Below are 18,034 nucleotides of genomic sequence, written 5' to 3' on the forward strand. Positions count from 1 at the left end.
GGCCCAAAGTCACGGAGCAGCAGCTCTTCAGCGGGGGGACAGATGAAGGGGAGATGGACCACAAAAGGTCCCCATATCGTAATATGAGTACAGCTGTCACAGGTGAAAAGGTAATGCTAGAAAAAAAAAGCAACGTCAAACCAGAAGGTGTAAAGTATCATGTGGCTGGTACCATAGCAACACCAAGTAATTTATGTACTTGCAGCTAATAGATAACAGCATATGTTATATAATTTAAGTGGGGCTCTATATTACTGGTTTTAACAACATTCAGTTATCAAATAACCTTTGATCCTCATTATAACGGCTCTTTAATCAAGCAGGTTCCAGGTCACTGTCCCTGCCGACTTATCGCAGCATGAAAAGTGGCCAAGAATGAAGTTAAAAGGGCATGGTCAAAAGAAAAATAAATGTTTGGGAAGCAGTGCAAAGCAGTGACTTGAAACACAGTGTTGCGCTGTAGCATCACTACATTGCTCGCTAGTGACGAGGTTCAACCTCTAATCAGCCAGTGATGAAGCAGAAACTCTCGGAACAGCTGATGATGGTTACTGTGAATGTTGGGTATTTCAGTTAATTACTGACCATCTTATCAGTTTGCTTGAATTTCAGGCATTGCAACTTTAAAAAAAAAACATGGGAGTCAGTTGCTGGAGACAGGGAGGGAATGTAGTTCCCTCGCCTAACACTAGACAGGCTGACCAAGGAGTAACTTTTCTCGAAGTTTTTTTGCTCATCAAATTGAAGAATGTTAACTTTGGGAAATGGAGTACTTTCTATTTTAAACACCTTGGCCTAGATTTTCTGCTCGAGTTAAACCAGCATAACTCAAATTATGGCATGGGGTGGAAAATGTCTTCGGCAGCAGCTTTGGACGAGAGAAACAGAAATACAAGCTGGACTTTCCTGGCATCCAGCGTTGCTATGGCAGCGCAAGTGGGTATTTAAAAAGGGCCGCACGAACTGTTAATCTAGTGTTTTAAAAACATCAGATAATGACCAGCTCCAAGGCCTCCAGCCTGCACAGCCACACTCTGGTGGTTCCCATAGACTCCCGGGGAGTCCGCCCAAAATACACAAAGTTCCCCGATGTAGGGAAAACTGCCTAGAGCCAGGGAGCACCATTGTGGCAGGTGGAACTCTCGCCATAATTAACATGCATTGGGAGAAGCAGAATATCCTGGTTCATGTGTTAACAAACACTACCAGTTCGGGTATAAGAATTAGGTGAAGAGAAAAGCTCCTTCATTGTGCCTCAACAATAGGCCTTGGTCCAATCTCAGATGTACGCCCTTTAGAACACTATTGTAACTTCTTCCCCGCTCACCCTCCCCATTTGTCACACCCGCCATTCTGTGGCCTCGAGTGAGATTTCAATTTTGTGCTATGGGCCTATAACCACTAGGAACTGGGCTAAGGTCGGCCAAACACCTATGACCCTTACAGTCCAGAGGGGACTTCCATCTCATTGATTTAAACCCAGTTCGCTATGGTCAAGGACTAGTGTCTAACCCATTTCAGCACGCAGTCCCCGAGGAGTGTTTTGAACAGGAATCTATGGAGAGATCTACAATACAATCTGATGCTGCCAAGGACTGTGTGGGTGCAGAGCTGTGTAGCAAAAGAACCATATGGGAGATGAGGAGAATTTTTTTAACACAGCGAATTATGATGATCTGGAATGCACTGCCTGAAAGGACGATAGAGGCACATTCAATAGTAACTTTCAAAAGGGAATTGTATATGTACTTGAAAAGGACAAAATTGGGGAAACAGCAGGGGAGTGGGACTAATTGTTTAGCTCTTTCAAAGAGCGGGCACAGGCATGATGGGCTCCTTTTGTGCTGTATCATTCTATGATTCCATTGCAGAGTAAAGACCAGGAGAGGAAAAATACAAAAATGAAGTAGGTCACGTGTCTCTCTTGGTGCTGATCCAGAACCAGAGATCAATCTGCACTCAACACTGTTGATCTGAACAGCCAATTCAATCTAACACATAAGGCATCTGGAAAACAATTTATTTAATTGACGTCACAGAAAACAGTCCAGCTCCTCAGTGAACCCGTCCTCAGTCACAAACAGAACTGCAAACTATATAACAGAGGAGCTGGAAATGCACAAGTTGTATGTAAAAAAGTGCAGAAACTCTCTGAATGGGTCACAGTGTTCACTTAATAACTTCCTTTCCATTGCCAGAGTTTAAAATACAATTTAAGAAACACACAAAATATATTTACACACTAAGGGGAGGGGGGGGGGGGGTGTCAGTAAATTATGTAATGAAACAATCATCAGATGAGAGAATTAGAACCCAGGCTGGCATCATAGCTGCAGTATATGCTACCTTCCCATCACAGAGTAGCATTCAAAACCACTGGTGTGATCACCAGGCTCACTTAATGCATTGGAACCAATATGCTTCAACGTGCGATGTGCTTCTTCTGTGATAGGCTTAATTCATCACCTTGCATTATACTGCAATTCCCACCAGTGACAGACCTGTATCCACCAATAATTCACATTGCTCTTAAACAATTCAACATACTCTCCCCTGACACAAAACAAGTTTAAATCTATGACTGCACTGATGGGCATTTTCTCCACAGTTCAAGTGAACATAGCATGAAACTTTCACACCCCATTAATAAGAACATAAGAAATAGGAGCAGGAGCAGGCCAATCGGCCCCTCGAGCCTGCTCCGCCATTCAATAAGATCATGGCTGATCTGATCCTAACCTCAAATTTAAATTCATGTCCAATTTCCTGCCCGCTCCCCGTAACCCCTAATTCCCTTTACTTCTAGGAAACTGTCTATTTCTATTTTAAATTTATTTAATGATTAAGTGACATTTTGTACAAAATACTCCAAATATATTTTTAAAAAACACATGCACAGAAATGGCTTCCGATACTAAATCTAATTAGAATTAAAATGAATAGAATTTTAAAAATTCAGTTAAAAAACAAAATCAAAAAATTAACAGATTGCAAGTAAATACATTAAAAGCTTGGTATATTTTAGGCAGCAGAGGGCCACGCAATCAAAATTTTAATACAAGCTTTGACGTCAGACTACATTCAGCTTTGGTTCTTTAGGTCATCAGAAGCCCTTGATCTCATTGCAACATGCTCACATCCTTCAGTGTGAAAGCAGTTAATATTGGTGAGAAGTTAAGGCCTTTAGACCGTGCAGTTTACCTTCCCCTCGCTATTAGCACAGTCTGCACTCACAAACCCAAGGGGCATATTGAACCAGTCTATGGAACAAATCTGTTTAAAAAAGAGCCTGCGGATTAACTGCTCATCTAGAATTTATATTTCCAGTGACCTACATTGTTAACATTACCAGAACGTGACTCGACCATACTATGAGCTGCATCTCTGCTGCCCTCACTAGTAACAGGAGGGATACTACACAGCCTTCAGAAGGAATGTATTTTAGTTTGCCAAGTTCAAGTAGTCTGCACCTCAGATATAAGCCGTGGCACAGGTTACGGAGAGTCAAGGAGCCAGTGATGACAGGAAGGAATATTTTAGGCATCAACTTGAACACTAAAGGGCATCAGCAACCAAAATAAAGGCTTAACATAACAAAACAGAACTACACTGGAGCCATGAGTGACACCATGCCAGCCACCTGTCTCCTCCTCAAATGAAGAATGATCTGTCCAAACAAGGATCAAGAGAGGGGAGCACAGGTCAAGTTCAAACATCGGAGGAACCTGGAATTGAAGCTTTTGACACTCAGAGTCCACAGCTCTACCACCTTGTCTGAGGATGGCACAAAATTTGTCAGATTGTGGTTAGCCAAAGCAGAAAAACAATTAAATCATTCAATATTAGCATGGCTTTCAATAAAGATCTAAACAAGAACAAAAGCACAATACACATGGTTATCACGCATCATTCTACACCGGGAGAACTCTCCTCTCTCTGGCTTTAAATGGAAAGACAGATAATCAGTTTGGGAAGGAAAACAGAGCATTAAAAATAATCTTAAGAGTTTGGTCTTTATCTAGCATCCTTTTCTGGGCAGTTCAAGCAGGCGCAGCTGGCAATTCCACTTTCTTACAAAGCAGATGCTGCAGGGGTCCCATATTGGATATCAGCAGGTCTTAAAATTAAGGCAGATGGACCTGTGACATAAGGCACTGGTTCAAACCCTAAAGAAACTAAACATTTACTCACTGCATCAATATTTGGCTTGCAAAACACCTTCACAAGTAGCTTTGTGTGTGCAGGAGGAGGGTGGTGAGCAGGATGGCCTAGAATCACTCCCAATCCATCTGAGCAATTCTGCCTCACGGTGACTGGGTTGCAGTTGAACACAATGCCGGTTTAATTTTGATCCCAGTGTGAATGTGCTGTTCAAATAACTCAGTCGGAATTTCTGCAGAATTGTTTTCACCTTAGAGGAAATCCAATTATACATTTATGTGAATCTCCAGTATTAGCTATCTGCCTTAGCATCTCTCTGGCCAGCTCTTGTGTTCCATTTCAGGCCTCCATATCTGCAAACTTCCGTTTGCCATAACTCTGAACCAGGTTGGAGGTGGTGATCTGGATGGCCTGCCCCTTCTCCCACTTCTGAAACTCGTTCAATCCTTTTTGACCAGCCCGGAACAGCTCCCGCTCCAGCTCGTCCAGATGAGCCACCAGCAATGATGTGTCCTCGTTGTACGTGTTCTGGGAGGAATCCATGATCCGACGGAAACGATTCACAAACGTCTGCGCCAAGAACAATCTTAGTCAAAAATACTGCACAGAAACAGTAGATTTAAAACGGTTGCATATAGTGACAAAAGTCCCAGCCACAGTGGAGATGATGAGGGAATTCCCCCATCAATCGTGCCTGGAGACGCACTGCTGTAAGTGACTGGGATTGATTTTACGTACATAATTTATATTATTTAAATATCCTCCACTCACTGCATTTTGCTGGAGAAATAATCTTGCTTTTATCGGGAGACTGCCATAGTTTCGGTCGTGAGATCTGTTTGCTGTAGTTTGTTTAAATAGACACTACTTGCTGTAAGTCCTGCCGTAAGTCCCGCTCCTCCAACTTATTAGCTGACACAGTGGTGTCAATACTCCGTTTTTAAAAAAGGGCAGTAGGTCCTGTCTTCCAGCGGTAACACTCCTCACTGATTTTAATAGTTATTTGAGTTTTGCTGTAGGACAACTCAGAGCAGCAATTACAATATCATAAAATAACTACCTGTAGACACAAATCACTCCTGTGCTCAGTCCTGTACTAGAGCTGGAGACTGTAGTGCCTCAACATTTTTATAACAGATTGGTACAAGATTTCACTGCACTTGGGCAGCACAATAACAGCACAGTCCAGGCACCAAAATATAGCACCAAAGGAGCATGGTGGGAAATCACAAATTCAACTGTTACTGTGGAAAAATACCTCACAGATGCCAACTGCTTCCTTACTGTGAAGTGGAAAGAGGCAGGGAAAAGAGCAGAAAGACACATACATAGCGGAAAAGCCCTTGGCTACTCAAATATACCTCCTGCTAACCAGTTTCAGACTACCACAGGCAGAGGGCCTAGGAAGGAATCACTGCCTTTATTAATGGTAAACAATTTTACAACACCAAGTTATAGTCCAGCAATTTTATTTTAAATTCACAAGCTTTCGGAGGCTTCCTCCTTCCTCAGGTGAATGTTGTGGAAATGTTATTAATGGTGCATTCTTGTTTATTTGTTCCTATTCTGTCTTTATTAAATGTGGTCTTTAGGGTATTGGATAGGGTGTATTACCAAGTCAGATTATCAGGAGATATACATACACATTTAAATATCAGCTTGCTCAGTTGGTATTGTTCTCATTTCTGAGTCAGAAGGTCGTGGTTCAAGATCCCTTCAGGACTTCAGCACATAATCTAGGCTGATATTTCAGTGCAGTACTGAGGGAGTGCTGCATTGTCAGAGATGCTGTCTTTCAGATGAAATGTTAAACTTACTTCCCACCTGCCTGTTCTGGTGATTCAAGTGTACTTTAAAAGATCTCATGGCACTATTCAAAGAACAGGGAAGTTTCCCAGTGTCCTGGTCAACAAGTTGCCCCAAGCCACCAAAAACCAGCTGTGTCCAAAATGTTTGCTGAGGTCACCTAGATAGTAATTGACTGCTCTTCAAAGTACATACGAACATACGAATTAAGAGCAGGAGTAGGCCATTCGGCCCCTCGAGCCTGATCTGCCATTTGATAAGATCATGGCTGATCTGATTGCGACCTCAACCATACTTTCCCGTCTACCTTTGACTCCCTTGTTAATCAGGAATCTATCTAACTCAGCCTTAAAAATATTCAATGAGCCTGCCTCCACCGCTGTCTGGGGAAGGGAGCTCCACAGACTCACGACCCTCAGAAAGAATTTCTCCTCATCTCCGTCTTAAATGGGAGACCCCTTATTTTTAAACTGTGTCTCCTTGTTCTAGTCTCTCCCACAAGGGGAAACATCCTCTCAGCATCTACCCCTTCTAGTCCCCTCAGGATCTTATATGTTTCAATAAGATCATCTCTCATTCTTCTAAACTCCAGTGTATACAGGCCCAACTTATCCAACCTTTCCTCATAAAATAACCCCCTCATCCCAGGAATCAGTCAAGTGAACCTTCTCTGAACCGCCTCCAAAGCAATTATGTCCTTTCTTAAATAAGGAGACCAAAACTGCACACGGTATTCTAGATGTGGTCTCACCAATGCCTTGTACAAATGTAGCAAAAGATCTCTACTTTTATATGCCATTCCCCTTGCAATAAATGACAACATTCCATTTGCCTTCCTAATCACTTGCTGTACCTGCATACTAACTTTTTGTGATTCATGTACTAGGACACCCAGATCCCTCTGTACCTCAGAGTTCTGCAATCTCTCTCTATTTAAATAATATACTGCTTTTCTATTCCTCCTGCCAAAGTAGACAAGTTCACATTTTCCCACATTATACTCCATCTGCCAAATATTTACCCACTCATTTAACCTATTTATATCCCTTTGCAGACTCCTTCACAACTTACTTTCCTATCTATCTTTGTGTCATCAGCAAATTTAGCAACCATACATTCAGTCCCTTCATCCAAGTCATTGATATAGATTGTAAATAGTTGAGGCCCCAGCACTGATCCCCGTGGCACTCCACTCGTTACATCTTGCCAACCTGAAAATGACCCATTTATGCCTACCCTCTGTTTCCTGTTAGCTAACCAATCCTTTATCCATGCTAATATGTTACCCCCTACACCATGAGCTCTTATTTTGTGTAGCAGCCTTTGATGTGCCACTTTGTCAAAAGGCTTCTGGAAATCCAAGTACACCACATCCACAGGATCCCCTTTATCCACATTGCTTATTACTTCCTCAGAGAACGCTAATAATTAGTCAAACACAATTTCCCTTTCACAAAGCCATGGTGACTCTGCCTGACTGCAGTGAGATTTTCTAAATGCCCTGCTATAACCTCCTTAATAATAGATTCTAGCATTTTCCCTGTGACAGATGTTAGGCTAACTGACCTGTTGTTTCCTGCTTTCTGTCTCCCTCCTTTCTTGAATAGAGGAGTTACATTCCCTATTTTCCAATCTGATGGGACCCTTCCAGAATCTAGGGAATTTTGGAAAATTAATACCAATACATCTACTATCTCTGCAGCCACTTCTTTTAAGCCCCTAGGATGAAGTCTGTCAGAACCTGGGGACTTGGCAGCTTTTAGTTCTAATATTTTTTTCAAAACCCTTTCCCTGGTGATTGTAAATGTTTTAAGTTGCTCCCTCCCTTTCACCTCTTGATTCACAATTATTTCTGGCATGTTATTTGTATCCTCTACAGTGAAGATGGATGCAAAATATCTGTTCAATTCATCCGCCATTTCCTTTTTCTCCATTATTAATTCCCCAGACTCACTCTCTAGAGGACCAACGCTCACTTTACTTACTCTTTTCCTTTTTAAATACCCGTAGAAACTCTTACTATCTGTTTTTATATTTCTAGCTAGCTTTCTCTCTTACTCTAATTTCTCCCTCATTATTCTTTTAGTCATTCTTTGCTGTTTTTTATATTCTGTCCAATCTTCTGACCTGCCAATAATCTTCGAGGAATTGTATGTTTTTCTTTTCATTTGATACTATCTTTAACTTCCTTAGTTAGCCACGGATTGTACATCCATTACCTAGATTCTTTCTTTCTCACTGGAATGTATCTTTGCTGAGTGTTATGAAATATCTCATTAAATGTCTGCCACTGCATCTCTACTGACATATCCCTTAACCTAAGTTCCCAGTTCACTTTAGCCAGCTGTCTTCATGCCCTCATAATTGCCCTTATTTAAGTTTAAAACACTAGTCTTAGACTTACTCTTCTCTACCTCAAACTGAATGCGAAATTCAATCATATTGTGATCACTGCTACCTAGAGGCTCCTTTACAATGAGGTCATTAATTAATCCTGTCTCATTACACATTACCAGATCTAAAATAGCCTACTCTCTAAAAAAAAATACTTTATTGTATGTGAATAACTTTGGGACGTTGAGAGATGTTGATAAGATGCTACATAAATGCAACTTTTTTTCTTTCTTTCACACAACTAACATGATCTACTGGTGCTGCGGCAGTGTGCCGCTGACTTCATTGCTTCCGGTGCTAAATCACCTCCTTCACACTGGGTTGTTACACCCACAAAGAGCTGCGGGACAGCAGGTCAAGGCACACTTGGCTCAGAAATACAAGTCGCATCAACAGAACGGCAATCCCATCCCAGAACACTCATAACCAAATAATTTTTAATAAATGGCACCCTGAAGTGCAGTAGACTGGGACACTCACCTGTAGGATGGTCTGAGCAATCTCGGTGTTCTCTGGATTATTGAAATGCAGCAGCTGTGTTCCAAACCCATAATAATACGGCCCCATTTTGTGCAGGTCCACTACTTTTGCGTCAGCATTGAAAATAGTCCGCCAGCCGTCCTTATACACCTTTGGAGTGCTGGCAGAGACAATGCGACGTTTGGGGTCACACAGCCCTTTGGCCATCCAAAGAGGCAGTTCCATCTTTGTACCCTTTCGGAACAAAAAAGTGCAAATTAATTCAGCAAACAATAAGGCACAACAGTTAGTCAATTAGAAACTGAGTGCAGCTGGCAATTCTCAGCCAGGTAGGAGTCTGGGTTTCCCATCATTTGCTAAAACCAAACAGACGCAATAAGGAAGAAAGGAAAAACTTGCATTTATACAGCACCTTTCATGTCTAGGATGTCCCAAAGCACTTCAATACAAGAATAACTGTACATGCAGATATTTTGATGTCACAATTTGTGACAGTGGATCTGTCCACTGCACCTTGCCCATTTGTTAAAAGCACGTCCAGGACAATTCCGTCACCATTTTGCCGATCTGCTCTGGTAGGCTGAGCTGCTCGGTCCACTGTCAGCTACAACACAAGTTTTCCTCCACCTTTAAACTCAGTTTATGGTGGCATGCACAACTTCTGAAAGTGGCAGTACTGCCTCATATATACTGTTGGTTCACCAGTGACAGTGAAGCAATGTCAATGCAGCACTGGATATTTCCAGACAGGTGGCAATAGAAAGGAATCACCAGCTTCAGTGGTTTCACCTTTTCAGGGGCTCAAAGTTGCACTTTAAAGATCCAAAACCATTTGTTTAATTGTGACAAGATTTAGCTTGCCGTTTTGGACCATCTTTAAATATTACAAGGCTCTAAACAGAAGTATCTCCCCAAAAAACTGTTGAGGCTAGGTCAATTGAAAATTTCAAAACTGAGATTTTTGTTAGGCAAGGATAGATGGAGTTAAGATACAGATCAGCCATGATCTAATTGAATGGCAGTACAGGCTTGAGGGGTTGAATGGCCTCCTCTTGTTCTTATCAGTGGAAACAGACACCAAGCTATAGAGGAGTTTCGGGAGATGACAGAGGGCAGGGTTTTAAAAGTGGGGAAGAGAAGAAGCCATGCAGATGGGCTTAGAGAGAGTTCCAGAATGCAGCACCCAAACTATTGAAGGATCTGCACTGATGGTGGATGGAGAGTGGGGATACAAAAGAAGCAAAAGGAGGGTGCAGGGGTTATACAAGGATTTGTACACAAGGACAAATGTGAGCCTAGCTTAGTGGTAAACTCTCACCTCTGAGTCAGAAGTTTATGGGTTCAAACCCTCGTCCAAGACTTGAGTGTACCATGTGTACTGACACTTCAGTACAGTACAGTACCGAAAGAGTGCAGCATTATTGCAGGTACCGTCTTTCAGATGTGATGTTACATCAAGGCCCTGTCCATCTGTTCAGGTGGATGTAAAAGATCCCACGGAACTATTTGAAATGTCACGGTGCACATTTAATCCTCAACCATCACCACCAAAACAAATTAACTGGTCATTTATCTCACTGCTATTTGTGTGCAAATTGAACTTCCACGTTTGCCTATATAACAACTTACAAAAGTAATTAATTGGCTGTGAAGCGCTTTGTGACATCTTGAGGACATGAAAGGTACTATAAAATTGTGTTGTTTCTTTGAAGTCAAGACAGAAAGCCAATAGAAATCAATGCGGACAATGATAATGGGAGCAGGATAAGATGCAGGTGGCAGATATTTAGATGAGTTGGGATTGTGCTATAATAAGACTCGTAATCCAGGGGACACGTAGCAGCCTGCATATTGCTCCAACTTCAGTGTTCGCCTTCTCACCTACCCCTATCACCCTCCTGCATAGGAACATGAGTAGGCCATTCAGCCCCTCGTGCCTGCTCTGACATTTGATAAGATCATGGCTGATCTGTGATCTAACTCCATATACCTGCCTTTGGCCCATATCCCTTAATACTTTTGGTTCCCAAAAAGCTATCTATCTCACATTTAAATTTAGCAATTGAGCTGGTATCAATTGCCATTTGCGGAAGAGAGTTCCAAACTTCTACAACCCTTTGTGTGTAGAAATGTTTTCTAATCTCGCTCCTGAAAGGTCTGGCTCTAATTTTTAGACTGTGCCCCCTACTCCTAAAATCCCCAACCAGCGGAAATAGTTTCTCTCTATCCACCCTATCTGTTCCCCTTAATATCTTATCCATGGCTGAGGTGGAAGAAGGAGACATGAAAATTCAGTTCTTACAAACTACCATTTGGATAAATACTTGAAGGGAAAAAAGTTACATGGCTATGGGGAAAGAGCAAGGGAGTGGGACTAATTGGATAGCTCTACCAAAGAGCCGGCACAGGCACAATGAGCTGAATGGCCTCCTTCTGTGCTGTATCATACTACGATACTATGACTACTCAGTTATTATACAAGGCTTCACTGCAGCTAAAGCGTGAAAAGCTCATTTCTGAGTTGTCATGCAGCTCATATACTGAAATAATATCAGCGTTTTAAGATCTTTATAATCATTCAATGTCTTTTACTCGTGTTACCTATCACTTATCATTGTCAACTATTTTATATTATCTATTGCAAACATCTATATCTATTTCCACCATGTACTAGTTATCTACTAAATGTAGGGACCACAAACCGAACCTTTGCATGGGGTCCCCGCAAGACTTCCTTCATTTGTCTATCTTCTGTTGCCACTCAAGCACTTTACAGGTCATTCCATTTCTTAGTTTGTGCGTTTCCCCCCTCCCCCTCCCGTTTGTCCTGTTCCTTTTCAAACACTGTTCATTTTTAATATTTTACAGTTCTGATGAAGGATCCTCACCTGAAATATAAACCTGTCTGTTTCTGTCCACAGATGCCTATTTTAATTGATGTAAGGAATCTTACACCACCAGGTTATAGTCCAACTGTTTTATTTGAAAATCACAAGCTTTCGGAGGCTTTCGTCTTCAACCTGGTGTTGTAAGATTCCTTACATTTGTCAACCCCAGTCCATCACCGGCATCTCCACATCATATTTTAATTGACCAGTAGGAGTGACACTGTGTCGCCCCAGTGTCAGAAACAGGAAACAGATCTAGAAGTGTTCTCTGGTGAGGAGGCGCAACTAATATAATAATCCAAACATAAAGTCTAATCTAAACAAAAATAAAATTTATAAGCCCCTAAATTATATTATTATTTGTGTCTACCAGACACTCTGTTCCTTGCGGCGCCCACAAGTCGCGGAAGTTGATCTGCTGTGTGTTTCCAGCAGTGTTGGTTTTATTCCATATTTCTGGTGCTGGACTCTAATTAAAACACTGCTTTCCTTCGGTTAGTTGACATGGCCTTTCGGAAGTTAACACGGGGAGTCCCGGGAGCGGCCAGTATTTATATTTATTCGAAGCGATCCATTCCTCCTTCCCGATGTACACGCACCTTACAGCGGCGAGCCCGCTCTCTTACCTCGGGGATGAGGTCGGCCTCACTGCTCTTGTCCAGGAAGCCAAGGCGCGGCAGCACCATCTCGGTCCGACACGGGATCTTCTCCTGGGTCATCAGGATGTCGTCCAGGCTGAAGAAATTTTCCTCCAGCCCTCCCGGGGGCACCAGCATATAGGATTCGGACCGCGGCATCGGGAGCCGATTAGCCCGAGGAGGGAAAGCTCGAGCTACCGGAAACGGGCCGGCGGTTCAAACTTCCCGCCCAGGCTGGCAGGCAGAATCAGCCGAGCACCGATACCGCGCGCGGCAGCAAGCAGCGCGGAGAGATCGATTTGGTTGACGTCATAGCTCCCGTGGCGTCATTGAAAACGCAGATTTGATAAATGTTTCGGGAGATGAGCTTGCCATATGTCTGCGAAAAAACACATCGGAGGTTATTATTAATAAATCATTGTGGCGCTTAACACACACACACACCCTCTCTCACACATGTAATACAGGGACACGGTGGGGGTTGATGACGTAATGTGGATGACGTCAGTGGAAACGCGCGCCTTCCAGCTGCGTCGCGCGGCAGGTGGCCGGTTGGGTTTTGAAAAGAAGCAGCGAGCGGGGGAAGGCGAAGGGCCGCAAAGGACGGGCACTGGACGATACCAACAAGAGAATGGCCAGCCAGTTGGAGAATCCTGACATGTCACCAAAGTTGAGGAAGAGTACGCCGAGATTCTCAAACATCCACGCCAGGCCTCAAACTGCGGAGCGGTCTAAGTTCTACGAGGACCTGGTGGAGGAGATGCGCAAGAAGATGTGGTGAGTGCAAAAAAGGGCAGCGTTCGCACCTCGGGCAAGGCCCGATCGCGCACGCGCAGTTTCAGCGCTACCGTACAACCAAGCAGTGGCAGTCAACCATTGAAATTTGGATCAATGTCACTGCTGTAAACAGTGCTTAGGCTACTGCTACTTATACGGAAAAGTTATATTTTCAATAGAATAACGCATTGGGAAACAGCACTACAAACCTGGCTGAAAAATTGCACAAAGAATAAATCATTAAACCTTTTTCCTTAGGATATTTGCTGCAATTGTAACAACTGATCAACAGTATGATGATAGTCAGTGAGAATATTTATCTTATCGCACTGCCAACTGTGACATGTCCACTCTGAAACACAAATAAGAGGTTAACTATAGTCCTGGTTGACTGCACAGCAGTGCCCACTTGGTACTGAAGACTTCGAAATCAGATGCCTCTTGATTGGCATCCAACAACAAAACAACAAGAACTAGCTATTATATTCCAGGTATTGAAAGAATTCTGATCTGAGTTTTTAGCTTTCTGTTGGGCCCAATGATTGACGTAGTTGAGTTCTTCCCCACCCTTGGTTGAATCTGGAGGGGAGGAAAAATAGGTATGGGATATGTCTATATAACATATTCTTACTTAGGTTGTATGCTATGTAAACATTCCCTAAGGGCATTCCCATGTTAAGGTGTCCATGTAGCTCCCTGTCACACCACATGGTGCTGTACCACTAGGATGAAGCTGTAAAGCCTCTCCATCTCCCCAGCACAGGTTCAAACCCTTGTCTTCTCTGCCTAGGAACTGTGTCAAAGGCTGCAGTCAGGTCGAGAAGGATGAGGAGGGATCGTACACTTCTGTCACCGTCGCACAGGATGTCGTTTGTGACTTTAATTTGGGCCGTTTTAGTGCTGTGGCTGGAGCTTGCTTGCAGAGGTTCAAACATGGAGTTGCGTCAAAGAGCATAGATTTAGGAGGCGACAACACATTCAAGGGCTTTTGAGAGGAAAGAGAGGTTGGAGATGGGCGGTAGTTTGCAAGGACAGAGGGGTCAAGAGTGGATTTTTTGAGGAGGGGCATGATGATGGCCAATTTGAATGGGAGGGGGACAGTACCTGAGGAGAGGGAACCCTTTACAATATCAGCTAGCATTGGGGCCTGAAAGGTAAATTGGGTGGTCAGCAGTTTAGTGAGAATAGGGTTGAGGGAGCAGGAGTTGGGTCTCAGGAACAAGATAAGCTTGAAGAGGGCACGAGGGGAGATAGGAGAAACTAGAGAAAGATGCAAGTTCGGGTCTAGGGCAGGGGGGAAATTTGGGGGAAGCTTGGCTTGGTGGGCAAGGGGAAAGAAGGAATGCGGAAAGGCAGCAATCTTATCTCAATCTTCGTGACAAAGAAGTCCACGAGCTGTTCGCACTTGTTGAGGGTGATTGGGGAAGGAGAGAGACAGTTGGTAGTGGAGAAAAGAAGCCAGAGGTTAACTTTGCATTCCGGATGATCCTGTAGTAGTGAGCTGTTTTGACAGAGGAGAGCAGTGATTGATGTGGTCCAGCCAGATCTGGCAATTAATGGCTAAACCAGTTTCCTCCCTATATACATTCAAGTCTGCATCCCTTGGACATAAGGGAGCAAAAATGGCAGCCATACCAGGGGGAGCGACCATGGTGGGAGAGAGTAAGGGTTTTACTGGGGACAAGGGCATCACAGGTGGAGGTGAGGGTGTGGTTGAACAGATTGATAGCTGCAGAAGTATCGTGGTGAACAGAGAGCCAAAGAGTTTCAAAGTGCCATCGTAAGTGACTTGGGGGAGAGTTTATTCCGGGGTGGATGCAGAAGGAGTTGGGGTTGGAAAGGGGATGGGGGATGTGAGTGGTGAGGGATACAAGGAAGTGATCAGAGATGGCCTTATCATGATTGAATGGGAATGGAGAGGCCATGTGAGATGTCAAGGCGGACAGGGTGGCTGTGAATATGGGTAGGAGAGTTTTGATATCGAAGGAGAAGTTAAAGGAGGGCAGGAGGGCAGTGAACTCAGAGGAGAGTGGGCGAAATGAGTGGAGATGGAGGTTAATATCACCGACTGAGGGGGGTGTAGTTAATAAAAAGGAAGAATGCTTCAAAATGCAAGAGGACATTAATAAACTTGCAGAATGGGCGGATAATTGGCAAATGAATTTCAATATAGATAAGTTGAGGTGGTGCATTTTGGTAGGAAGAATAAGGAGGCCGCATACTGCTTGGATTATAGGAGTCTAAATGGGATAGAGGAGCAAAGGGATCTAGGGGTACCAGATACACAAATCACTAAAATTAGCGACGCAGGTTATTAAGGCCATTAAAAAGGCAAATCAAGCTCTAGGGTTCATTTCTAGAGGGATAGAATTGAAAAGCAAAGAAGTTACCTTAAATTTATATCGAACCCTGGTTAGACCACACTTGGTGTATTGTGCACAGTTCTGGTCTCCATGTTATAGAAAGGATATCGAGGCATTGGAGAGGGTGCAAAAAGGATTCACAAGGATGATACCAGAACTGAGAAAATATCCTTATCAGGAAAGGCTGAACAGCCTGGGGCTTTTTCCTCTAGAAAAGAGAAGGCTGAGGGGTGACCTGATAGAGGTCGTTAAGATAATGATAAGGTTTGATAGGGTAGACGTAGAGAAAATGTTTCCACTTGTGGGGGAGTCCAAAATTAGTGGTCATAAATATAAAATAGTCCCTAATAAATCCAATAGAGAATTCAGGAGAAACTTCTTTACCCAAAGTGAGGTAAGAATGTGGAACCTGCTACCACAAGGAGTAGTTAGAATTATAGAATCATAGAATGGTTACAGCACAGAAGGAGGCCAGTGAAATGGACATTTTCAGGTTTTTCACCATTTCTCTATTGGTTCAACTGATCTGCCAAAGTTACAGCGGGAGACTAGGTAAACCCCTGTTGAAATTCAGGGCCAAATTATTTACCCAGTCATTCCCGCTATCCGAAGAAATGTTTTCTAGACGCACGTAGAGTTGAGTACTCTTGTTCAATGATCACCTAATAAGAGGTTCAGCCTCCCTATAAAAGATTCTCATACTAACTGTTAAATTTTATTTGAACTGTTTAACAGAGCCTTGGTCAGACTCCATCTGGAGTACTGTGTTCAGTTTTGGGCACTGAACCTCAGGAAGCATATATTGGCCTTGGGAAGGGTACAGCGCAGATTCACCATAATAATACCAGGGCTTAAAGGATTAAATTATGAGGACAGGTTACATAAAATTAGCTTATATTCTCTTACTTTTAGAAGATTGGGGGTGATTTAATCAAGATGTTTAAATGATAAAGGGATTCAATAGGGTAGACACAGAGAAATAGTTTCCTCTGGTGGGGGAGTCCAGAACATGTGGGTATAACCTTAAAATTAGAGTCAGGCCATTTAGGAGTGAAGTCAGGATGCACTTTTTACACAAAGGGTAGTGGAAATCTGGAACTCTATCCCCCCAAAAGGCAGTGTTGCTAGGTCAATTGATTGTCTGCCAAAGAGTAACAGCTATGATGATGTTTTGAATTTCTCTAGCAAAGAGTCGGGACTGATACAGTGGGCCGAATAGCCTCCTTCTCTGCTGTAAATTTCTATGTTTCTGTGGGTAACGTGATGCTGACTCAGTTGCCCTGAAATTCTGCGGAGTTACCACTCGTCTCGCTGTAATTTTGGTGGGAGACAATTGGAAGTCCCAGAGAAATTATGTAAGTAGCTGAACATAGCCCTTTACATCACCAAAGTTATGGCAGGAGATCGATGGTAGCCCCACAGAATTTCAGTGCCAGTAATTTTATCATATAAGAATAAATGACAAATAAAAGTTTATGCCTCCTTGTGGGAGATAAAATTGATTTTTTATTTTTTTTTAAATTCATAAAAGTCCTGCAAATAGATTTTTATTGTGTGTAAAATGGCTGAGCATGTACATAGAAAAAGTACTTTCCTTGATTTTCCTTCTCCTTATAGCTGGCAGTTATTTAAGTCTATATTTATTAGAAATTGCAGTGTTTCCATTTGGTTAAGAATTTAAAGGAGAAAGAAAGAATTAGCATTTATAAAGTGCCTTTCATGACCTCAGGACATCCCAAAGTGCTTTACCGCCAACTAAGTACTTTTGTAGTGTAGTCACTGTTGTAATGTAAGGAAACACAGCAGCTCATTTTTGCACAGCAAGAGTTTACAAACAGCAACGAGATAAGTGACCAGATAATCTTTTTTTTTGGTGATGTTGGTTGAGCACTAAATGTTGGTCAGAAGGCCGGGACAAATCCCCTGCTTTACTTCAAATAGAGGACAGATTTAATGTCTCATCTGAAAGACGGAACTTCCGAAGGTGTAGCATTACCTCAGGACTGCACGGAAATGTCAGCCTGGATTTTGTGCACAAGTCTCTGGAGTGGGGTTTGAACCCATGACTTTCTGACTCAGAGGTGAGAGTACCACCACTGAGCCATGGCTAACACCATTTACCCCTCCCCCATATAACAGTGTAAATTCTCTTTAACACTCATAAGTCAGAAAATCATCTCAAATATTTCTTAGTTCCAACTTTAGAAAAGCATCCTCTGTCAAACCAGTATGAATTTTTAATGGGGTAATTTTTTGACTTTGTGCTTCTGGCTGGGAGCCTTGTCTGTCAGGAACACACATCAAAACCATTGGATGTACAGAGCCTACAATTTTTCAACCATTTAAAATAATATTAAGAAAATCATTTGAAGCATACACCCAAATGTTTGATATGTACTCTCAGCAGACAAGCCTCTCCACTGGCAGCGCAACATTAGAAAATTACCACTAATTTCCTATGCCAGTCATATTTGTGGATTGTCTGAGTAAAATTGCAAATCAGCGTCAAAATAGAGGTAATTTTCTA

The 18,034-nt window shown here is 42.7% G+C and overlaps 2 protein-coding genes across 2 annotated transcripts in view; one reads left to right on the plus strand and one right to left on the minus strand.

The window, feature by feature from the left end:
• Positions 1-1,986: 1,986 nt before the first annotated feature.
• Positions 1,987-13,123, minus strand: gins3 (GINS complex subunit 3). The gene is made up of 3 exons (XM_067997688.1): positions 12,356-13,123; positions 8,842-9,075; positions 1,987-4,731 (listed from the first exon to the last, which is right to left on the minus strand). Exons 1-3 carry the CDS (start codon positions 12,524-12,526, stop codon positions 4,501-4,503), a joined length of 636 nt encoding a protein of 211 aa, XP_067853789.1. The 5' UTR covers positions 12,527-13,123; the 3' UTR covers positions 1,987-4,500.
• The window catches only part of LOC137333506 (diacylglycerol O-acyltransferase 1-like), a 98,783-nt gene continuing 93,565 nt past the window's right edge, over positions 12,817-18,034 (plus strand). Inside the window, exon 1 of the mRNA XM_067997687.1 lies at positions 12,817-13,144. Coding sequence (XP_067853788.1) covers positions 12,999-13,144 — 146 coding nt within the window. The 5' untranslated portion in view covers positions 12,817-12,998. The remainder of the gene's footprint in view (positions 13,145-18,034) is intronic.

Source organism: Heptranchias perlo, chromosome 16 (assembly GCF_035084215.1).
Source record: "Heptranchias perlo isolate sHepPer1 chromosome 16, sHepPer1.hap1, whole genome shotgun sequence".
Lineage (NCBI taxonomy): Eukaryota > Metazoa > Chordata > Chondrichthyes > Hexanchiformes > Hexanchidae > Heptranchias > Heptranchias perlo.

Bases quoted from the DNA above. Each gene is read 5' to 3' on its own strand.
- gins3 (XM_067997688.1), bottom strand. From the start codon at position 12,526: ATGCCGCGGTCCGAATCCTATATGCTGGTGCCCCCGGGAGGGCTGGAG. The intron at 9,076-12,355 runs GTAAGAGAGCGG...TTGTTCCGAAAG, and splicing joins AGGCCGACCTCATCCCCGAG to GGTACAAAGATGGAACTGCC. The intron at 4,732-8,841 runs GTGAGTGTCCCA...TTCTTGGCGCAG, and splicing joins TTGCTCAGACCATCCTACAG to ACGTTTGTGAATCGTTTCCG.